We start from the raw sequence: 23,092 nt of genomic DNA, 5'->3' as shown, positions 1-23,092 counted from the left end.
GAAAAGGGCATGTCAATTTACTCGAGACTTAAGGTGATTTCCACCGGCAAGGCCAGACGTGTAGAGGCGAGACGATAATTGAAATTTGTATGGCGGAGCCCTCGGCGGCCCGCAGCGGATCGCGGCGGTAGCGCGAGAATGCATACAAATTTAAATTTTCGTCTCGTCTCGCCGGTGGAAAATCACCATTAGAGTATACATTACAGTATACTCTAAGGCTCGAGACAAAATCTAGCGTGCTAGACTCACAATTGTTGATATCTCCTTAATAGCTATAACAGCATACTGAATGTCAATTAAACTTTAAATTTCTGATTGGTATCACTAATCAAATTAGGTATAGAGTACCTACGACAATATAGTTTAGAAATTAATTGAGTAAATGGCAGGGCCGATTTTAGGAATATTTCAGATTAATGACATGAAGTGCTCGAATGTAGCAACAATTTTGCATGAAAATTCTTTGATTCTTTGATTCGTTTTCCATTGGCTCTAACTGCTGATTATGCTCGTTTTTAACAAATAATTAGTTACGGACTGACAACGACTGCTTACATTTGTATAAATTAAGTTATAAACATTAAAGATTGATCATCGGAGTTATAAGAGCTACTTATAGTTAGTTATAGATAGGTATTATAAGTTGTTTAGGTGACTAGTTTCTTGGACAAATTAACTTCAGTTGATATGTTGAATGTGTTGCAAACATTTTTTTATGGCATGTGAATGAGGCCGTCATCTCTTGGCCTATGACATCATGGTCTTCGAAGAGAAGATAATTTGCTCTCTCTGCCTCTATTCATAAACACCTACTTAGATAGGTTTGTAATATTAAAAATAAAAATTCTTTTCTATATCTATGATTCTTCTTTGACATTATTTGCCAAACTTTTCTTACGTCACTCATTATCTTCAAAGAAAATATATTTTTATAATTATTTTTTAAACGGTTATGAAAAATCACATTAATCTTAAATCAATTTTTTTTATATCAAATTTTAATTATGGTTAACAGCTAAGTGTAGGCAGAATTTTTTATATATGTATACCTAGGTGAAATTACAGCGTTTATTATACCTAATCGTAAACATGATTGGAGAAATCAATAGAGCCATTATTTCGCCTCAGATCGTGTCTGCGAGGTACTTTTACAAAATATATACAAGGACTTTTAGGTCTTTTATCGGGTCGTGCATAGTGTCGTTCATTCCGTCGACAAATATCCGCACCCACAGCTAAAAGTCGCCGTGTGTAATCGCTCTAAGGCGCAAGTCACACAGCAGAGACGTGGCGAGGGCGGGTCGCAGTCGCAGCGTCCCTTGAATCAGTTTTCATACAATGTATAGAAACGTCGTGATCCGAAGCAGACAGAAGAGACGAGGCGGGTCTCCAGGCGTCTGCCCTCGCCTCGTGTCCGCCCCGTCTGCGACACTCGCCCGTCCCACGTCTCTTCTGTGTGGCTTGCGCCTAAAGCTACTTGTACTATATCTATTCTGTGCTAATGCCCCATACAGACTCTCGCGCGTCTCCTAGAGGCTCTTGGCACGAGTCTTGGCAAGTGGAGGCTGCAGGAGTGCTAGCACTCTTGATTTATTCAGTTGCCCGCTACGTCTACTTTCCCCTCTCCTTTGACTCGCGCCCGAAAAACCGAGGCGAGGGAAGGAAGACGAGGGGACACGAGCACATCGTCCTCACTCTCTCACTCGCGGTCCCTTGTGTAGCCTCGTGGAGTATAAGGTATAAGATCGTACCTCTTTGACACAGGTCGCGCGCAAGCAGCCGCGCGATGGAGCGCTATGAGAAGTTGGCGAAGCTGGGCGAGGGCTCGTACGGGCTGGTGTACAAGTGCCGCAACCGGGACACCGGCGAGGTGGTCGCCGTCAAGAAGTTCGTGGAGAACGAGGACGACCCGCTCATCCGCAAGATCGCGCTAAGGGAGATCAGGATGCTCAAGGTAGACACACATTGTTCACCGTACCTGCATATCTGCCACAGCGGAGAATGCAAAAATATCTGACACTTTCTACCGGCTCTAGAAATAGTCTTATCAGCTTTGCTTAGTTTGGGACTATATTTATTTATTTTTTCAATCTCTCCTGTTCGGAAAGTTTAATTTCCATGGATAGATGGCCGGGTGGAAAATTGCGTTTTCATCTCTAGGGTGGAAAGTATTTATTTTTTACGATTAGCCACGGAGTAACATAATTGAGTTACGTCAATGGCACTTTTTTCACGTTTTGGCCTGGCCATCTAGATACACGTCGTGACCAAGGAGCTTATAAAGTATACCTACAACACTGGAGGTTGAACGCCGAACATCCGTTTGCTCTCCTTCTTTGGTTTGAAACAAGAAATTTGACTTTTATTATGTCACGAATATATTCCATCTCTTTCTTTAGTTAGGTTAAGAAAGAGATGGAAGTCGTTCTTTAATGTGAAAGAAAGAGATGGAATATATAAATAATTAACAAACCTCCAGTTTCGTATATAGTTAAGCTCCTTGGTCGTGTCGTGACCAACTCGATTTTTTTTTTATAGTCGGACGTGGCAAGTGGCCAGTGCGAAATGGTTGGAGGTTTGATATCAGTAAATTTAATTTATTATTATTATCTTCTTTTTTGTAGTATTTTACTTTCCTCACAGTCGAAATGAAAAGTAGAGTGCCTAACTCAGGTGAAATTACCCATTTCCCCTCGAACTATTATAGAAAAATCTCGGGTGCAATGGGTCACTTTCCACCCTTGGTTATCAACCTACTATTGTGCTTGTCAGATATATTGGTGCTGGTTACCGTACATAGCTATCTTAGATAACCAGCACTGGAAGGGGCCAAAATGTTCCTACTCCAAAGAGATTTTGGTAATGTAATTAGTTATTTTTACTGTTGATTTAGATTCCGGAAAATTAGAGAGTACTTACAGCCACCTGCATTAATATATATATGCCACAGCGGAACGTGCAAAAATATCTGACAATTCCCATACCAGCTCTAGGAATAGAGTCGTATCAGATATTTTTGCACGCTTTGCTGTGTCAAATATTCGTACTGGTGACTGTACAACATGCTTTTCATTGGTATTTTTCACTCAATATCCAAATCTCTTTAAACACTTTCGTAGTATCCGGGGGATACGAGTTCCGATCATGGACAATTGGACATTCTATCAATCCTCCTTCAGTGAAATTAGCTTGGTGTTCTACGTATTGTTTACTAAGTAACTATTACTTGTTTAAGTCATATTTCACCATGAAGCGTGAAACAACATTTGTTCCGACAAAATGGAATTTGATTTCGACGTCTCACACAAGGATATTGGAACTGTAATTTTAATTTATCTATCATCAAACTCTCTAATTTTTTGTTTTTATTCGACTGGATAGTTTTCAAAGTAACTGGTTTCTTTGAGTAGGTAGGTTAAATATAATATTTAATATTATAAATGTGAAAGTGGCTCTGTCTGTCTGTCTGTCTGTTACCTTTTCACGGTTCAACCGCTGAACCAATTTAGACGAAATTCGGTATGGAGATAGTTGAAGTCCCGACATGGTACCCAATAGCACAAATAGCCACATTATATCTTATGTTTAATATCTTTATTTAAACTTACAATATCTTTAAAAACATTACATATTTCTTAGCAAATAACATATATATTGTCGGTTAGGTACGCGACATTGGCGACCTGTAATAATAATAATTTTAAAGACATTGTTTTTGGTATTTAATTTTAATAAAAATTATGCAAGCAATATTTTCCCATGACGCAGTCTGTGGCATCAGGGTGAGCGGGGTTGAGAAGTCGCCGTACGATCTGTAGGTACAGTCGCCTTCAGCATATCGTAGCGGGCGAGGTAGTCAAATATTTCGAAGCAGCATTCTATATTAATAAATTCGTTACGCTAGAAATGCTCAATAACATCAGAACATGCAGTGGGGAATGGATGAAAATTTTAGAAACGCTTGAAACTTTTTTTATCGATAGGAATAACCTTCCTAATTAACAGAAAAAATATCAGATTTTAAATTAGCATCGTGGTAGCATCAATTAATTTAAAAAATCAAAAAGCCCGACTGCCAAAACTAAAAGGCAACAAAATAATCCTAGTGGTCTAGAACTGTTAAGTAGCTAATTTAAAGTTCAACAGGCGGGACCCATTAGGTAGGTACTAAGAGTTTTTGAGCTGGTCACGATTTAAATGGATCCCGCCTGTTGAACTTTAAATTATCTACTTAACAGTTCTAGACCACTAGGCTTATTTTGTTCCTTTTATTTTTGGAAGTCGGGTTTTTGATTTTTTTTTAATTTAATGTTTTATTTTACACTTTTTTGATATTTATGTGAAAACGGTAGATTAAAAGTAGACGGTAACGGTAGATTATAACCCATATATATTTAAAATGGACTAATTATTAGCTTTCATTTGATACCCATATTGTTACAATACAAAATATATTTTTTTCATTCCTCCGCCATTTTTTTTTTCGCAGACGCCATATTGAAATATAGCCTATGTCACTCCGACAGTTATGACGAATCCAATGATACCTCATATGTCAAAATCCGTTTAGCCGTTTAGGCTGCAGCGAGGACCAAAGAAATGGACATACATACCCACATACATACATAAATACATATATACGCTCGAAAAACATAACCCTCCTTCGGGCAGTCGGGTAATAAAAATGAAAGTTTTCTTTACCACCAAATTACGATAGTCCGGTTGGTTACGGGTTGTTCCATCGACATCTATGTAGGTACCTTACGGCTTAGATGTCTTGGATGTCAATGGGTTGTTCCATAGCCCAGACCAAAAAATGAAAAAAAAAAGAAGTTATGTTTCTTTGACTCGTTTGTTTTGACAGGTGCCACTCTTTACCGGTCCGGATAATACCAGCATGGAAATACCGACCATGTTTTTCATGTACACGCCCATAGAAAGTGACATGAGCTTCTATAAGTGTGTTTATAATGCAATATTATGTCAATAACGACCACAATGTAATTTTTGGGAATACCCATGGAAATTTTGAAAAAAATCCCGGAATTTTAATTCAACTCCACTAGGGATAAGTAGTATAATTTCGTCTATCAGACATTTTTAATTTTCATTCAGTTTTTATGGAATAATCGAGAAAAACTAACAAAAATGCAACGTTGCCAGCTCAGCAGGAATAAACGCTCTTAATGATATGATCAATTGCATGTTCTGATGTTATTGAGCATTTCTAGCGTAACGAATTTAATGAAATTTAAAGCTGCTCCGAAATATTTGACTACCTCGCCCGCTACGATATATCTGATGGCGACTGTACAAGAACAATTTTAAACATACCCCCTGTTTCGCCATCCATTGATTAAATTGATTTGACGGATGTTTTTTTTTTATTCAAGTGGATGGCAAACGCGCAAGTGGGTCTCCTGATGGTAAGAGATCACCACCGCCCATAGACACCTGCAACACCAGGGGGATTGCAGATGCGTTGTCAACCTAGAGGCCTAAGATGGGATACCTCAAGTGCCAGAAATTTCACCGGCTGTTTTACTCTCCACGCCGAAACACAACAGTGCAAGCACTGCTGCTTCACGGCAGGATTAGCGAGCAAGATGGTGGTAGCAATCCGGGCGGACGGACCTTGCACAAGGTCCTACCACCTGCAAAAATGTTATGCCGTCTCTGTAGACGGAGACGGCATCACATTTATCCATCAAATAAAATTAATCAATGGGCGGTGAAACAGCCTCTTAGTCTATCAGTTAGATTATCAATAATTATTTTCTTCTTCTTCTTCTTCTCTTTTGAAATATGGCTTTTCTGTCCTAATTAATAGGACAATTTCTTCAGTGTCAAGTTAAACTCTCTTTGAGAGGCACGTTGTACGGTGATTGTAGTTTTTGCAACTTGATAGTAAAATTCCAGAAACCACGTGGAGACCACTTGCGCATTAAAAAATGTTAGACACGAGAGCAATATAGGATTTTGGGATCACTGTTCACTGTTAAGGTTAATCGCCGCATAAAACACTATCAAAATTATACTTCAACTAGCCAAAGAAACAGAAATAGCAAAATTAGATATTGTCTACATCCGCCATCTTCGAATGCTACAAATCGAATCCAATAATTATTTTGTGAAACAAGAATTATATTGACGTGAGATTAAAGCTGTGTCAAGATTAAATGTCATGAATAAATGTTTCTCTTTGTTTCTTTAACGATAGCCATAATCCATTATTCCATTCCATTTATGGGGGTCTTGTACAAACGTTTGTTTCTAATATCTTCATGTTTACTTATATCTTTAATTTAAATTTGACATAAACATATCTCTCCTTTATAAACTTTGTTATTACCTCATAACTAACCATAACCGGAATTTATCACGCTACTGGGCCAATCAACTTTTTAACGACACTAATCTGTCCGCGACATTTTTCATGTAACATTTTTCATTTCTGTAATTAAATAGATGGTGTACATGAATACATGCCATGCTACGTAAGTTTAACCTATTAAACCGTGAAACATCTTGTTGGAAGTACGATTTTTTGTAACGCCAGAGACAATTTGGTAACGCAGGAGACGCCAAAAGTGTCGATAAAATAGTTGATTGGCCCTACTAACCATACCACGCTACACCTGCTTTCAAATAAAAAAAATCGTATTCAATTTGGCCCACTACGGTGCCACAGACAGACGCACATAGCGGTCAAACTTATAACACCCCTCTTTTTGCGTTGCAATGCTACGTATGACAAAAGTATGTTCCTAGGCATACACATAACAGGTACCGTAAACTGCTTCAACTTTGCTCTCTGGCCCCAACATTGCCTGATTCGATTTACAGTCGATAGCTTAGCACCCTTTAGGTTTTTAAACTTTTGTCCCCCCGTAATAAAAATTCCCGTGTAAATAAAAGTTAAAACCTATAAGAGTGCTAAGTTATCGATTCTAAATCAAATCGGGCAATGTTGGGGCCACAGGGCAAAGTTGAAGTAGTTTACGGTACCAGATTTTATAATGAATTACATACGTTGCGTACCTACGTGGGATAAGTTTGTCCCTATAGCTTAACGAGCCTAACGCTCTGACGTTCGCGATCGCATTTACCATCTCATTATAACACCTACCCTCGTTTCATAAGACGAACGGCACGGCATACCGTGTGACAGAAAGAAGTGGTGAAACCAATTGTGATTCCAAGTGGAGAATAAGCCCTCAGCTCTTGGACTAGGTACCACTACGTTAGTCAGCGTAATCACATCACATTTGGTTTGACTCGCACATGAATATTTTATTTGTAACTACGGTAACGAGTGGTTACTGAGGCTTTTGTCTCATTTATCGTAATTGCCTCACTAGAAAACGATTCATGTCATGCACTACGGCTTTGTAGGGAATGTTACATGTTCTTTCTGAATAGAAATTAATGTGCTGCTACGGCCCTCTATGGCATTCTATAGATAAATCACTGTAAGCTCTACCTTCGGTAGAACCTATTTTCACGATAAACATCCCAGTGGCTTCCATGATGAAAACATGATGGCTTACTGAGACAAGGTTGTTGGTCGTGCCTACAGCTACCCCAAAAGGTAAAAACGGAAACCTTATGAGTTACCAAGACTTCGCAATCCGTCCATCCGTCCTTCAGTCACCAGGCTGTATCTCATGAACCGTGATAGTGACAGCAGAAAATTTCACAGATTATGTATAAATGTGGCCACTATAACAAAAAATACTAAAAACAGAATAAAATAAATATTTTAAGGGGGCACATTTTACTAGGGTAATTATTTTGAAAGCACGTGTAAATTATCATCTGCGAGAATTCAAATGTAAATTAAAGGAATTAAGTACTTAATTAATTATACTTAGTGGCATTCACGAAGACGCGTGATTTCGTCGAAATTAGACATTAATGACATTGTAATAAGAACCAAAGGCACGCGTCATCGTGAATTCATGACTCTACCTATACATATAGTCATGTCCACAATATTGCGAACAATGTCGCAAATTCGCCCGATCCCTGCGTGCGTATATGTGAGAACGCACTGCACATTCCGGGACTAGAAAACCTGCTTTCAAATAAATAAATAAAAAAATAATATTGATCAAGTGCGGGTAGTTCGAAGCACTCGCGCTGCTAGGCAGACTTGACACCCCACACTTCAGTCTACTCGTGACCACGGCCACTGCAATGTTGCCGAAACGTCGAGTTAAATATTACTCGTGTGTATTAGCGTGATAAGTCCCGTTGGTGATATTTTGACTATGAGTGAAAATCACGAAAGTTTAAAGCGTTAAAAAAAACCGCATCCAAATTGGTAGTTACACCCGTTTCAGAGCTATACACACAGAGAGCGGTCAAACTAATAACACCCCTCTTTTTGCGTTGGGGGTTTAAAAAAGGAGCTTTACGTGCCTAAGCCCATTTTCTCATCCACAGTTGTAGGTATATTTTCCCACGTAATATCTTAGCTATGCAGTAAATAGATTTTTTGATTACAGCTAATTGCGGATTTACCGTTCAAGTTATTATGCAAATCGCGTTCTGTTTAATGACAAAGGTCCCCACTCTTCAACTGTGGAATCCCCAAGTCCATTTCCGCGACACCAAAGCAAACACATACCTACGGACAATTAGTTTAGTCATTATATACATAAGGTACAGTCACCAGCTTAAATCTCTGCCACAGCGGAGCGTGCAAAAATATCTAACACGTCCTTTCGGCCCTAGAAATAGAGTCGTATCAAATATTTATGCACGCTTGTTGTGTCAGATATTGGTGCTGGTGACTGTACCTACTTACATTGTGGTTTCGTTAGGTAAGTATAAGTGTCATGCATAGTTAGGATTCAAAGAAATTTCTCCTTTAATAAATAGATAAATAAATAGCAAAGTAGGCGTCTCCTGCGTAACAAATAACATTTATAAATAAAAATCGGCCAAGAGCGTGTCGGACACGTCCAAAATAGGGTTCCGTAGCCATTACGAAAAAAATAAGTGATATTTTTCTAAGGATTTCGTATTTTGTACGGAATATTCCATCATAGGTATATTTAGGCTTAGGCTGCTATTTACTCTTAAACTACTAATAATTCTCAAGAAAACTTAACCGTTATAGGCACTGATGTATTAAACTGTAGATACACATTGCCAAACAAAATCCCATCAAAAAGTGTCCGAACTATTTATTTGTTTGTGTAACAAATAAAATCATCACCCACACACATTAATTAAAAGAATACGTGATGAAATTTGAACCTAGTCTTTACTAAGTTACAGTTGAATTTCGCCAGCGGCCATATTCCACAGTTAATAAAAATATTTACGTGTGCGTAGAAACACTGATCCCACCACACAAACAAATAGAAAGAATACGCGTCGAAATTTGAACCTAGTCTTTACTCTATTACAGTTGAATTTCGCTAGCGGCAAAACTACACAACGCTTGACACTTGACAGCTAACTCCACAATTTCACATACGCATGCTCGAATATGAATGTAAGCCTTATCAGAAAAGGCAGAGGGATTAATTTCACTTGCTACATTGAAGGCGACGTTGCAAGATTGCTTGGATGAGTTTGACGTTTCTTAAGACGGACGAATTCAGGTTGTAGAACAAAGAATGCATTCGGACTTTCGGAGAGGACTTTTGTAATAAAAAGTTTTTGTCAATTAAATTTAAAAAAAAATAAAAGGTAACTTTTAAGCTAATTTTCTTTAGTCCAAATGTTTACCGTTTTCGAGATAATCTATATACAGCTGGATTAAGACTATTTGATGCCTTAAGCAATGCACGCCTATGCCCCTCCCCCCTTATCGATATTTTAAATAAGTATTTATTACGACGAAATATTATATTTATGAAATACGATAGAGATTATGGGGAGGCACGAGCGAGCGGATTTTCAAACAGCCTTACCTTTTATGTGCTAACAAAAAAAAATTGTTGCTATTTATGGTGAACCCAAGACGTGATGCCCTAAGCAATCGCTTAATTTGCTTATGGGCTAATCCGGCACTGTCTATATATATAAAATTAAAATAATAAACTGACTAACTGACTGTTGATATATCAACGCACAGCCCAAAACGCTGCACCTAGAGACCTACTTTATGCCCTGGTTACCGAAGTACTCGTCAAGACGACAAACGAGTCCAAACTCGATGTGGTCGTGTCGTTTATCACAGAGTTCCTATGGTCATCCGCTAGCTTTATCATCAGATCAACTCCATGTTATAATAATATTGCATTGTCATCGGATTTAAGTATACATGCGTGTAAAATTTCAGCTCAATCGGTTGAAGATATCCACTTCAAATTTGAGTTGAAAGATTCCACCCGAGCAAACATAGTTACATTACACTGCAAATAAATATAATGCTTGTAATAAGTTTTTGTTAAAAATTTAATTTTTAATACAAGCTTATTTGCCGAATGCACTTTTTGTTGACTGTACTTGAATTGTCGTCTAAACTACATATCTGTACCAAATTTCAAGTCGGTACTTTTAACTATTGAGGAGTTCCCTCCTGCAGAGACGATTCTGACAGAACCACCAAGTTGTCACTACCAGATTGTTGTACTGACACCAAATTTACATAAGTATGCCAAATTTCAAGTCGATCGGACCACTGGAAGTGGGTCAAATTTAGCTTCCAAGATTTGACCCAAACAAACAATAAATAAATAAATAAGCAAACAGGGCAAGCTACAGAAAAGCTTCTAAAAATATCGCCGAAATGTAAGCACTTGTGCAAGTATTTCGAATAAAAAACAATTTGAATTCTCATCCTCCTTGGTTCTGGCTGTTTGCTTCTAAAACCATCGCCAGCGCACGCCGCGCGCAGCTCAAAAAAAAATGCAGGCTGTCTGTCAGCACAGTTCATTCGCGGGAAATTCGGCGGACATCGTATGTTGTGTAATTAAATAATAAGAAGCTCGACTAGTGTGAATAAATTGTAAACTGTATTATAAACCTTGTACACTGTTTAAAATACTTAGTATGATTTTTTTAGTGTAAAAAGCAATAGGTAAACATAGTGATTAATACGGTGTAGATTTGGCGAGCGCTTTATCAAAGTTGGCTTCATTGAGGTTTGTGGTTCATAAATTGCTTTATTAATTTTGCACAAAAACGAATAAACCACACAGTCAGACAGTCAGTACATTATATTATCGAAGCTTTATAAAACATAATTAAAATCGCAAACTTCAAGGTAAATATTCAAACGACATAGCTACCCGTTGCTAGGCGACTCGGTAAATAAAATAGAGTGACGGCAACTCGACTACACTTTTGTTCCATGTTCTGTTGTTTATCTGTTTCGTTTTACTGATATGCTTTCCTGTGCGTGTGACAAAGACAAGGCATTTGTCAATGTTGTGGAATTCTGGCAACGTTTATCTTTTAATTAGCAATTTAGAAATGGCTTTAAAATTAATTTAAATCAATATTTCTCTCTGATTATTAGAATTTAATAGAAAAAACAACAAATACTCGCTGAAAGTATGATATTCCATCAGATTTGTTCCGTTTTCGCGAGTGATTTTTGCACTTTTTAATGACGTTCGTGGGCATCGTTACGCTTGCACTGACAACAACGTACTGAGAAAAAAGAAGGCCACATTTACCAAAGTGGCGCTCATTTGGCTCGGACGTATTCGGACGCGCGACTGTGGATCTACAGTTTAATACATCAGTGGTTATAGGTATTCCTTGTAAGTTTGATATAAGTACTTACTACCATCCTGAAATTTTTCTAATTTTTCCACCCACCGGTTTAGATTTTAGAGGGGGGGACGCTCGATTTTAATGAAAATTTGCACTTTAAAGTTGAATATTTTGCAAACAAATCACTGAATCGTTTTAGTAACCCGCTGGTTACTGATGATGGTTTTCAAAGACCTATCCAAGTACCCCACACTTCAAGGTTGGATGAGAATGATGTTAAGCAAGCGAATCTTCAAAAGTCCACTGCCTCCACTCAGATCCGCTCTGGCGAGGAAATCTCCAGCATACTCTCATCCTCGCATCTACAACAACATCTGCAAAGATTGTGATATTAAGCTTCTATCGGTCCCTAGAGCTAAAGTTGTTGTAAAAGAATGGATTGGCTCTTTATCTTACTTGGAGACAGAAAATGTCTAAATGTTGAAATGACTTACACCTACTTCTTAAAACACCGTATTCTTGACATGACTGTTATTCAAATAAACTTGATACATAAATCTCTCAAGATTAACGTACTTACTTACAATTCTCAAAATACCTAAATCTCGTACTAAGCTGCTATGAAAAAATGTCTAAATTTGGAAATCACCATTTTTCATAAATATTAGCGATGAATAACTAAATTAATTATCAACTTGGATTTCATCCAATCATGTCTTGTTGCTATTTATATCATAAATACGATCGAAAATTTAATACCTAGTCCAAATTTTTGGTATTATGATTATGAGACAGTCATTTTGATCTTTGGGCCATTTAAAGATATTGTTGAATTTTGGTAATTATGAAACTAATACATTTTCACCTTCAGTCTTAATATATTTGAAGGAGATTTTCTTTTTACCTACCAATTATATGTTTTGGATATCGGATGTAATGTGTACCTAAAGGTAATCATGACATTTTGTTATACGGAAAATAAATCAATTTTAGATTTTTGTCATTTTGAAACTAATCTGTTTTGACATGCATTGCGACGTACATGTGAACATGGTAATTATTATGATATTATTGGTCGTAGCGAACCCGGTAACATTGTCTTTTACCCCCTAAAACAAGTGCAGTGTGATTCGTCCATCGTCCATAACCATCCATCGTCCATAAGTCGCTACAACCTGGATAGAGTGGTCGTGGTTGTTGCATGAGAATCAGAAATGAAACTTCATGACGTCCGGAGTCCTGGAGTCCGGAGTTAGCGCAATGAACAGAGCAAACAGCAGCTCGAGGAGCACCGCCTGGCCACAGGGATAGTTCGAGTAATACAATACCTTTTGAACTCTTTTTGGCGTGCGATACAAAACAAATCCTCGGACGACTCTCTCAAACAAAGAAGTGGCGCCAAACTAAGTAAGCTTGCATACCTACTTGCCAACCAAAAACAGAATTTGGTATAAGTACTTACAATCGCCTGCATTCTTCTGAACAATAGTCCGACAATGTGAATGGATAGAGTATTAAGTAACTAATCTGTTTGTCCGCCGTGTTGTAAAAATGTTCACGTTTGCATTGTCTCGTTTGCTTTTCTGCGTGGTGTTTTTACGTAAACATTTTTTTTTTCAGTGTCTTATATTTTCTCATAGTCTCAAGGTCGGTCAAGATTAATGCCAATTGTAAATTAGGCAGCTACATTGCGTTCCGCATTCAAATTTAAATGCATTCGAGTCGATATTGATGTCTAGACCAGAGAGGAATATTAAGTACTTAATATACAATTTGGTTTGTATTGAAGAAAATGACGCTTTATTTCCTACAATTTCATTTGTACTAATTTTATTTTCCCTTCTGATCAGTGAGCCATGACCTTAATTTGCCATATTAGATGCCATAATGCTTGAGTGTCATAATCATAAATTAGTATCCAAATTTCTTAATAATCGTAATACTTATTCATAATCCATACTATTTTACGAGTAAATTGTCAATCGTATCTAGTATTATAGTAGTAGTATATTGAACAAGATTTTTTTTTAAATCAGTCAGAGATGCTCTACAAAAACAACCAAAGTTATGTTAGTTTAGTATGGATTGGATATGAAAGTGTACATAATATATAAGATGTCGTATTAAAGTTCAAAGAATTTATGCCACGATAATGAATGCATAATTGCTTAAAATAGAATATGCATTCCTCAAACACCCATTATATGCTTATTCTGACCCAGTGTTCCATAATTTATTAAGTACCTACCTACTTAATTCATGGTCAATTTACATTTGGATATGAAAGTGTACTAATATATAGGATGTCGTATTAAAGTTCAAAGAATTTATGCCACGATAATGAACGCATAATTGCTTAAAATAGAATGCATTCCTCAAACACCGATTATATGCTTATTCTGACCCAGTGTTCCATTATTTATTAAGTACCTACCCACTTAATTCATGGACAATTGATTGGATTGATTGGTTGTGTTTTGTTAATTTTCTTTTGTACAATAAAGAGTTTACATACATACATACAATTTACATTGTGAGTTTACCTAACCCTAAGATGTACGATGTAAAAAGGCTCAGGTCAGGGCGACTTGGTTCACAGTCTTATTACGTCACATTCCTTAATCTTCCACAATGCCATGTCGTCAATATACAATTCCTTAATCGTCCTTTTCTAACCCGTCCAGATCCTAAAGATCTGGACAAGTTAGGAAATGACGATTTTTTATATTTTAAATCTTGTCTACATCGGAGCTTTTACTAAAAGGCTTTGTACTTTCTTAAAACGCCGGTAACAGACCAATATTATGACTCTCCTTCAGTAGTTGGTACTCATGGGCGGGTGTTCATTTCCCATCAGATGACCCGCATGCTCGTTTGCCACCTTCTGATAATAAAAAAATCTATATTGACCACAGCCCTATTTGGTCCACAATCTTAACTCTTCCACATTTTTATCAGACGTTTAACTGATGTTCAATATGAAGCGTTTAAAATAGGTGTTTTAAAAGCTTGGCATGTAGCTATTACCTACTTTGTTTGCTGAGGATGTAATTGGTGTGGTGTGACGTATTTTAAGCTGGTACGCATCTAATCTCATAATTTACGCAAGACATAATAATAATGTTAAAGACATAATAATGTGTTGTTTTATAACAATACGGTATTTGACTACTCCTGAATTTGCCATGTCTTATATATTATTATGAAAATATAGGTATACAGAAAGTGTTTAGCGAAGAGAAAACATAAATCAGTTGAAAATTAGATTTATAGTGATTTTTTGAAAAATCTATATACCTGTCTCTTTCTCAAACGCTTTTCTCTATGCAGCAAGTATGGCGCTACTAGCGTGTGACGTCACATGCCAGTATGTCTTTCTTTGTCTAATCTTGGATTTCAAACCTTTATAATTTTGTTATTTGTAAAGGTAGTTTAAAATTTGTTTCCCTATTCGATAACAGGCATTGTAAAGTTTTAATTTATAATACGTATAAAAACTAGTCAAATACCGTATTCTGAACAATTAATGGATTCGGAGAAAAAGCGGTGATTGAGCGTAACAGCGGTTTGCAATATATGAGGTATTAAGTATATTAATGTTTTATATATGTGTTATGTATTTATTGTATATAGTAAGGTATTTGAGATTTACATATGCATTAACATTGATAAAAATAGTGAAAGTTTCAATAAGGAATCATACATAACATAACTAACAAACTTAAGTAGGTACCTACATAAAATAAAAACAGTTATGAAAAACAAAACATTATGATTGACAAACATCATTATCGGTGGTAGATTTTTTTGACACTCATAAGTCATAATCATAAGCAGGGGCCGGGCAAAAAGTGCCGATGACGTCAAACCACTTATATGATGATTTCAAATAGTATTTTTGACTATCATAAACAATTATCACATCATTTATCAACCTCTTTATTGAACGATATGAAATTTATTTTATTCACTGAATTCCATCGATTTATTTACGATTATTTTGTTACTTAATTAATTCTACTTTGTTACTACATGTCGCACGGAAGTTTAAATAAAAACATCATCTTGTTAAATTTATTAAGCAAAAAAAAAGATTACTTATATTATAATTATATTAGCAATGCATGAAAATTAAAAGTTACCTAGTAAGTAAGTGAACAATGTTTCCATTGCATTGTTGTTATTTCGTCTCCTCGCAAACAAAGTGAAAAGCAGAGTGTAAAACTAATTTTCCCCTCGACGTGTCTATCCACCCTCGCCGTACCGGCTCGGGTAGCTATATGAACGTCTCGGGAGAAATGGCTCGTTTTATGCTCTTGTTGTACAATCTATTTGACTTTATGAATTGCGAAAATTATGAGAGTCGATATGAACCCATTTTCAGCATGGCCCCAAAGTGATGAAGCGCGTTGTTCCAGAACCTGAAGCATCCCAACCTTGTGAACCTGATCGAGGTGTTTCGTCGCAAGCGCAAGCTGCACCTCGTGTTCGAGTACTGCGACCACACCGTGCTGCATGAGCTGGAGAAACATCCTGCGGTTAGTATCTGTGAGCACTTTGACGCTTCTGGGCTAGAGGGGGCAAGTCAGGGCTGGATTTAGAGGTCTGGAGGCCTTGGGGCAAAAAAGGAGTGGAGCCAAAAACTATTTTCCAAATAAAATGAGGGACATTTGAGATTTTGATATTTTACTGATTGCCTGATTGAAGTGAACAAATATCGATGAAATTCTTTTTTTTGTTTACCTACTCGGCGAAATTTGAAAAAAAAAACGATGTTTATTGTGGAGGCCCTTTCTTTTGTGGAGGCCCGGGGCTGATGCCCCGTTTGCCCTCCCCTAAACCCAGCCCTGAGGCAAATCACATTATTTTTAGGTTAAATCATCCCTCCATGCTTGTTTTCTCATTCACATAACAAGGCTTGCGAGGTTTTTCAAAAGTTAATGCATAATAATTATGCATTTGTATAACGAATATTCACGGTTACAGTGCAGCGCTGGAGGAGGGCTAATCTAAAATTCGAAATTCAAGGTTTGTCATGTCCCTCTCACTTTTACTAAATATTATGGTTTGTTCGTGTTATGGAGACTCTCAAAACAGCTGATCAAGCTCACCCTGCCGTAATCTATTTATTCATTTCTGGCTGGGGGTAGATATTACACGTGTCCGTCTAAAACTAAACTTTGGACTTGTTTTGTCGAGTTTGTTATAAAATACGGATACTTACAAAAAATTACATGTCAACTGAACACACATTGACAAGACGGCGACAAAAGGTTGGCTTATTGAGTGACTTAAAGGACAACTGGGTACAATTTGTCGTTATTCTCATTAAATATTTGCGAGCTGCGCAAACGCTGCGCGTGACGAGACATGGCCCCCGGGTGGGGAGAAAATGACAGCCAATTTTATACTTACGCCAAAAATATGATTCTTCATTCTTCTAGTACAATGGAGTCCTATATGTAGAAGAAAGTAGACTGACCCGTATCTTTGGTACGTACTTATACGGCGTGACTAAGTACCTACCCTTCTGCATTTTATTGCCATTCTAGAACTTTCATAGTCTTCCCATCATGCGGCTATAAGTACCTACGTATTAATTTTACCTTCGCCTCTAGAGGTTAGGTAAATGTAAAACAGTAGGTAGGCAAGTCAGCGATGGAAAAGAAAGTCGATCGAATCCGCTCTGCCGCACACGACGCACGCGCACGTTTATACAACAGTCTGCGCGCCCGCAGAGGTCACACGTGAATAACCCGGTAACAGACAGTTGATAAAGCAAAACCCAACCAGTTTAGACATGTGAAGTGAACATAATAGTAGAATTGTACGGTCAGCATCAAAAGTAGCTGGTTACTTTTTTACTCTGTCACATTAACCCATTTGTCAATCTTGTATGGCGCTAAGTACCTACCTACGTGGCTGTAAAACGACAAAGTACAAAAGTAACCAGCTAATTTTGTTGCTGACTGTACAACGAGTGTATAAAACGATAAATTTTTATCAGTTTAGTAATGAAGAACACAGAAAAAAAACGGCCAAGGGCGAGTCGGAAGTCGGAGCGCACAAATGCCTCCGTATAAATTTTAGTTAAAAATATAAGTATAAGTACCCCACATTTTAAAAAGTGTGGGTTATTTTTGTCACTTAACAAAAAATATTAAAATACATGCACCAAATTTTAAGTGCAAAGGTCAATAAAAATTTTCGGACCAAAATTTTGTAAAAATGTCTGACTGGTGGCTTCTCATTCGTCTGTCTCCACTGTCTTCGAAAAAAAAAAACAGTTGTAAATAACGATGCTCAATTTGCTGGAGTAAGTACCTAGGTCAACACAAATTGTATTTTTGACTTCATTTTACCGATGAAACTCAATAGGTCTTATATTATTTTCTTTTGCCTAGTGTGTGTGACCCTAAAGCAAACAAAGGAAGATCAATCTATATTGTATGTAAACTACGAATAAATTATTCGTAGATTGTAAAACAACCTTTCACAAAGTCGAGGCTAAGGCTAACTAACGTAATCTAATTTTCACTGTCATTGTGTTACTTTATACCGCGTTGCGTGACTTGCCGTATTTCTGTTTATTTTAGTTTTTCGCAGAGACTGATGAAAGGGTAAAGGTCGGGAGCCTTTGACCCTGACCGGTCTGCTGTAGCCATTCGTCTTTCTATCACAATTGAGTAGTTTCCCGGGTAAAAAATATCCGTCAGTTAGACTAACTATCAGAAGATATTGATCGCGTAGACTCTGGCCAGCGAAAGCTGTCCACGGGAAGAGCGTGTCGGATAGACCAATATAGGGTTCCGTAGCCATTACGAAAAAATCAAGTAATATTATGTGCGTTATAACACAATTAAAACACTTACTACAGTCTTAAAATCTATTACCAGAAAAAGAGCGTATCTTTACGGCACTTACGTCCTTTTGTTGAGAAGCGCAGTTTTTCGGCAATAACTCAAAAACGGTATATCCGATCATGTCGAAACTAATTTTCGTTGAAAGTATTTAAGTATTAAGCGTTAACGTTCCTTATTTTTTGGACAAAACGGTTTACAAGATAGAGGGAGGGGAGCACAATTTTGATACTTTGGAGCGATTATTTCCAGAAATCTTCACTTAATCAAAAAATTTGTTTGAGAAACCTTACTATCTTTTCAAAAGAGCGGTCGAACTATGTGCCACACGTTGATGCGAGTTAAAAATTCTTTTTTTTTTTCAATTTTTGTTACGTGTATGGAGTGCCTCCCTATAAATATTTATTTTTGTAATTTAACTACAAAACTAAATAGCGGCTTTGACAACACATCTGTACTCCAACTTTCATTGATATACATCTTGTAGTTTTCGAGTAAAATGCCTGTGACATACGGACGGACGGACAGACGGACTTGACAAAACTATAAGGTTTCCGTTTTTGCCATTTTGGCTCCGGATCCCTAAAAAATGAGGCTGACAACACTTGCTTAAACGATGTTGATACTTAGAAATCATTTACATTCTTCAAGCTGCATCAAAATTCATGTAGTAATGTGTGAAAGTTGATGATGCACTTAGGATGTCAGTGTCCATTTACGTACAGTCCAGACGCATCCATTTTTGGACCATTTTGACCAGATTGGCATTGAATATATCTTCTAACATTTGAATTCTAACATAATCTTATAAGATTTTGCATTTTGAGGATGGTAGGAGGTTGAATTAAACAAAAAATAATTTATTTATTTGTTTTAGACGAAGTATTAAAATTATCACAATTAATATGTCAATTTTGACAGTCTCCAAATTTTATTCCAATATTATAATTTTATTCATTTGTGTGATAGGCCATTAAATAATGGTTTGAAATTCATTAAAATATAGAGCGTCTCTTAATTATATTATATATATCGTCCCCTTACGACCAGAATCGCTTAAAGTCACTTTTGGGCAAAACTGAGTTAAGTATATCGTTAGAATGTACTTTCCAAGATCTACATGCTGTTGAAACCCGTTTTACTGTACGATACTCCAATACCGAGTTACGTTTTTCTTAAGCTCACTTAAAGCCGATTTTTAAGAAAATCAACAGCCAAAAACAACTACGCGTTTTAAACAGCATTTTTTTTTTATTTTACAACAGCAAAAATTTTAATGTCAAACAAGCGATTTTGGAATGTTAAGATTTCAATAAAAATGCAATTTGAGTACTGCCTAAAAGTGCTAAATAATGTTAGTAGGTTTCGCCTGTTGAGCATTACTTTATATTTCAATTATTGCAACAGCGAAAACAACTAAAATAATATAGGCGATATTGCTTGTAACAATGTTTGCTTCGACCATAAGAAGCGCTACAGCCAAAATCGCTTAAGTATCGCTTAGACGTTTCGCGCTGTATTGTAAAGTGTGTGCACTTTGTGTAGGCTAGCTTAGTCGGTTCGTACACGCTTGAAAGCACGATTCATAATAAGTAATTTTTAAAAACTTATTTAGGTAATTATAGATCTGTTCACTAACGAAAGTCTGCCCCTCCACATTCTATAATTGTAATTGTACCTAACGTAATCCGTACGACAAGTCTATGTGTGCGTAGCTCGAACTTGTCCTCGTGGCTTCAGTCGCAAGCGTACCGTCAGTCACGCACACTAAGACTAAGACAATGTGTAAGTACTTAAGAGGTTTTCTCGTGTACATTAATAATTAGCTGTGGAGGGGCGCGCCTTCGTGAGTGAACAGATCTATGTATAACAGCGATTCACTTGCCGTAATTTAACAGTGTTTTTCTTTCAGGTGACGAAGGAGCATGGATATTCAGGTTTCGATGAACTAAATAAGCCGCGTATCCACTAGAGGCAGCCTCGGGCCGAGCGGCTGCCTCGCTCCGAAGGCCCGCCAGTAGAGAGCTCTCTGCCAAAGCAGGCTCAGACTGAGGCTGCTCTAATGGATACGCGGCTATAGAAAACATATAACCGATCCAACAGACCGTCAAAATGAACCGTGATTGTCATTTAGATAACCTACTTATTTACTACTTCGTATCGTAGGTACGTCTCGTATCAATGAAAAGCTTATCACGGCATAAAACATTTACGTAGTCACACATTTTCATTTTCTTGGCTTAGGTAATATTAATTATCCATGGCTGGTTTGAGTAGCCACAGCTAAGACAAGCAGTGATGAAGAGAAGACTGATGATTATTACCATTAGGTTATTTTTCATCACTGCTTGTCTCAGCTGTGGACTACGTCCGGCACACGCTCAATAACGTCTTCATCACAGGCCAGTGCAACCAGCCATGGTGAATCTCCGGTATAACATTTTTTTTGTAAAAAGTCATTAAATCTTTATTTTATTTATACTGCGCTTATTGTGGCAATGGTTAGTGTATTAGCTTTATTTTTTAGCTGCGCTTATTGCAGTGTAGTGTATAGCTTTAATGCAAGTTTAATTCCTTCAAAGAGGTCAACGAGTTTGGATTCGTTTCTGTTGCCTTGTTTGTTCGACGGTTGGTTTGCAAAGTACAGGCCTGGTATCAAAACTCAAAAAGTCAGACGACATGTCGTAATTGATAAAAATATTACCTATACAAATATTAAGCCAAGAACAATGAAAATGTGTGACAACGTAAATGTTTTATGCCGTGATAAGCTATTCAATGATACGACGTACCTACGATACGAAGTAGTAAATAGTAGGTATCTAAATGACACTCGCGGTTCAGTTCGACGGTCTGCTGGATCTGGTTATACCTATGTTTTTCTATTTAGTTCATCAAAACCTGAATATCCATGCTCGTTATCGTTTTGATGAAGAAGAAGACTGATGGTTATTACCATTACGGTTCTTTTTTCATGACTGTTTCAGTGGTTACTTTGAGCCTTGAGACGCTAAGTGCCTTTTTATTAAATGTTTGAATAAAATATGTTTTTGTTGTATGCATGTAATCAAAAGTTCCATAATTAAATGTATTAAGCAGCACATATGATATTAAAGGAATAACGTAATATATCTCACATATACTAGAAATATACTACTATATTTAAGACTTTAGCTCGCTAGTTTTCATTTATTTATATTTTTGGGCTATTTGGTACCTATTTGTTGAAATAGATTGATGGAACTCTTTCGAAAAATACAAGTTATATGTCTTTGAATGATAAAAAAAACAGAATAATGCTACATTGCATATAAGATAGAAAACAGAGAAAAAAGCCTAGAGTCAAAACATCTTAGAAATATTTTGCACTTTTAAGCGCGCTTAAGAGGTAAATTCCGATTTGTTTACAGCCAATACCTCTTATTTGCGCTGAGACTTAACTAAAAACTTAAATTGTATAAAACATGTAAGCATTTTAACACTGTATTCGGCGAAAAATGCTTCAATTATGGACTTAAAATGATAGTTTATCCAATATATCTGCGTAAACTTGCTAGTTTAGAAGATAAAAAAAAACGTGTCTACAGGCAAAATCGCTTATCTGCAGTACCTTTTGAAGAAAAGCCCTATTTTAACCTACTCGCGCGAGTATAGAGTAAATAACATAGCCTATCCTATTAAGGGATAAATTATCTAAATAGAAACACAGAGACGTTTTTAGTATAACTAGCTTTTATAGGTTTTTAGAGCATGCAAACCTTTAAATGCGTTTTTCTCGAAACTACATTTCATGCAGATAAGCGATTCTGGTTGTAAGGGGACGACCTGTTTTTTATGTACTGCATACTATGCGTTGGTGTTCAATAAAGAGTTATTGTATTGTATTATATACTTACATAATTTATGACTAGTCAATAAGTTTTTCCCTAAAAGAAAATTATTATTTGATTTGAAATGTGAATTGCCTAAACAAAAAATCTTTTTCGTTTTTTACCTCGTTGAGTCGCTTGACGAGTTCTTCACAAGGGAGGATTTTCCGAACCGGTTTTAATCTCCTACAATTGCATAGTTCCCATGCGATAGCGATAAACAAATTCTTGGCAGATTATCCTGGGCAAAAGCTAATACTAGGTACATATAAGTTATATAAATGATTTTTGTTATAATACAGTAGCCGTTACCCGCGACTCCGTCCTTGCAGAATTCGTATTCGTTTATTTGACAATAGCAAACACAATTAAAAAAAGAATTAGCGAAAACGGTCCGGGAAATAGGGTTTCATTTTTATATATTATAAGATTTAATAAAGGAGGGGTGTAATTGAGCTACAGCGCGCAGCGCTGCATTTGCCGCAATTGTCACATAAAACACTTTTCAAGTATCTCAATTTTATAACAATTATCGGTTAGTTTCTGAACATCCTGTGGCTGGACATGCATCAGTGTGTGCGCACACCTGTTCAAAACGTGTGCGTGTGAGCGTATTGTGGAGCGTAGGTGATGCGTGACGACAGTACGGCTACTCTACTTCGCAACATTAATTTATTTATT

General features: G+C 36.9%; 1 protein-coding gene across 1 annotated transcript; it reads left to right on the top strand.

The window, feature by feature from the left end:
* The first annotated feature begins 908 nt into the window (after positions 1–908).
* Positions 909–23,020, top strand: LOC141433674 (cyclin-dependent kinase-like 1). The gene is made up of 4 exons (XM_074095775.1): positions 909–1,142; positions 1,765–1,954; positions 16,101–16,220; positions 22,952–23,020. Exons 1-4 carry the CDS (start codon positions 1,090–1,092, stop codon positions 23,018–23,020), a joined length of 432 nt encoding a protein of 143 aa, XP_073951876.1. The 5' UTR covers positions 909–1,089.
* Positions 23,021–23,092: the final 72 nt, after the last annotated feature.

Source organism: Choristoneura fumiferana, chromosome 12 (genome assembly GCF_025370935.1).
Source record: "Choristoneura fumiferana chromosome 12, NRCan_CFum_1, whole genome shotgun sequence".
In the NCBI taxonomy this organism is placed as follows: domain Eukaryota; kingdom Metazoa; phylum Arthropoda; class Insecta; order Lepidoptera; family Tortricidae; genus Choristoneura; species Choristoneura fumiferana.
This window is presented reverse-complemented; position numbering and strand designations above follow the sequence as displayed.

Excerpts from the sequence above, each read along its gene's own strand:
- LOC141433674 (XM_074095775.1), top strand. The coding sequence starts at position 1,090 with ATGATTGGAGAAATCAATAGAGCCATTATTTCGCCTCAGATCGTGTCT. Across the intron at positions 1,143-1,764 it reads CCTCAGATCGTGTCTGCGAG|GTCGCGCGCAAGCAGCCGCG; the intron begins GTACTTTTACAA and ends TCTTTGACACAG. Across the intron at positions 1,955-16,100 it reads GGGAGATCAGGATGCTCAAG|AACCTGAAGCATCCCAACCT; the intron begins GTAGACACACAT and ends GCGTTGTTCCAG.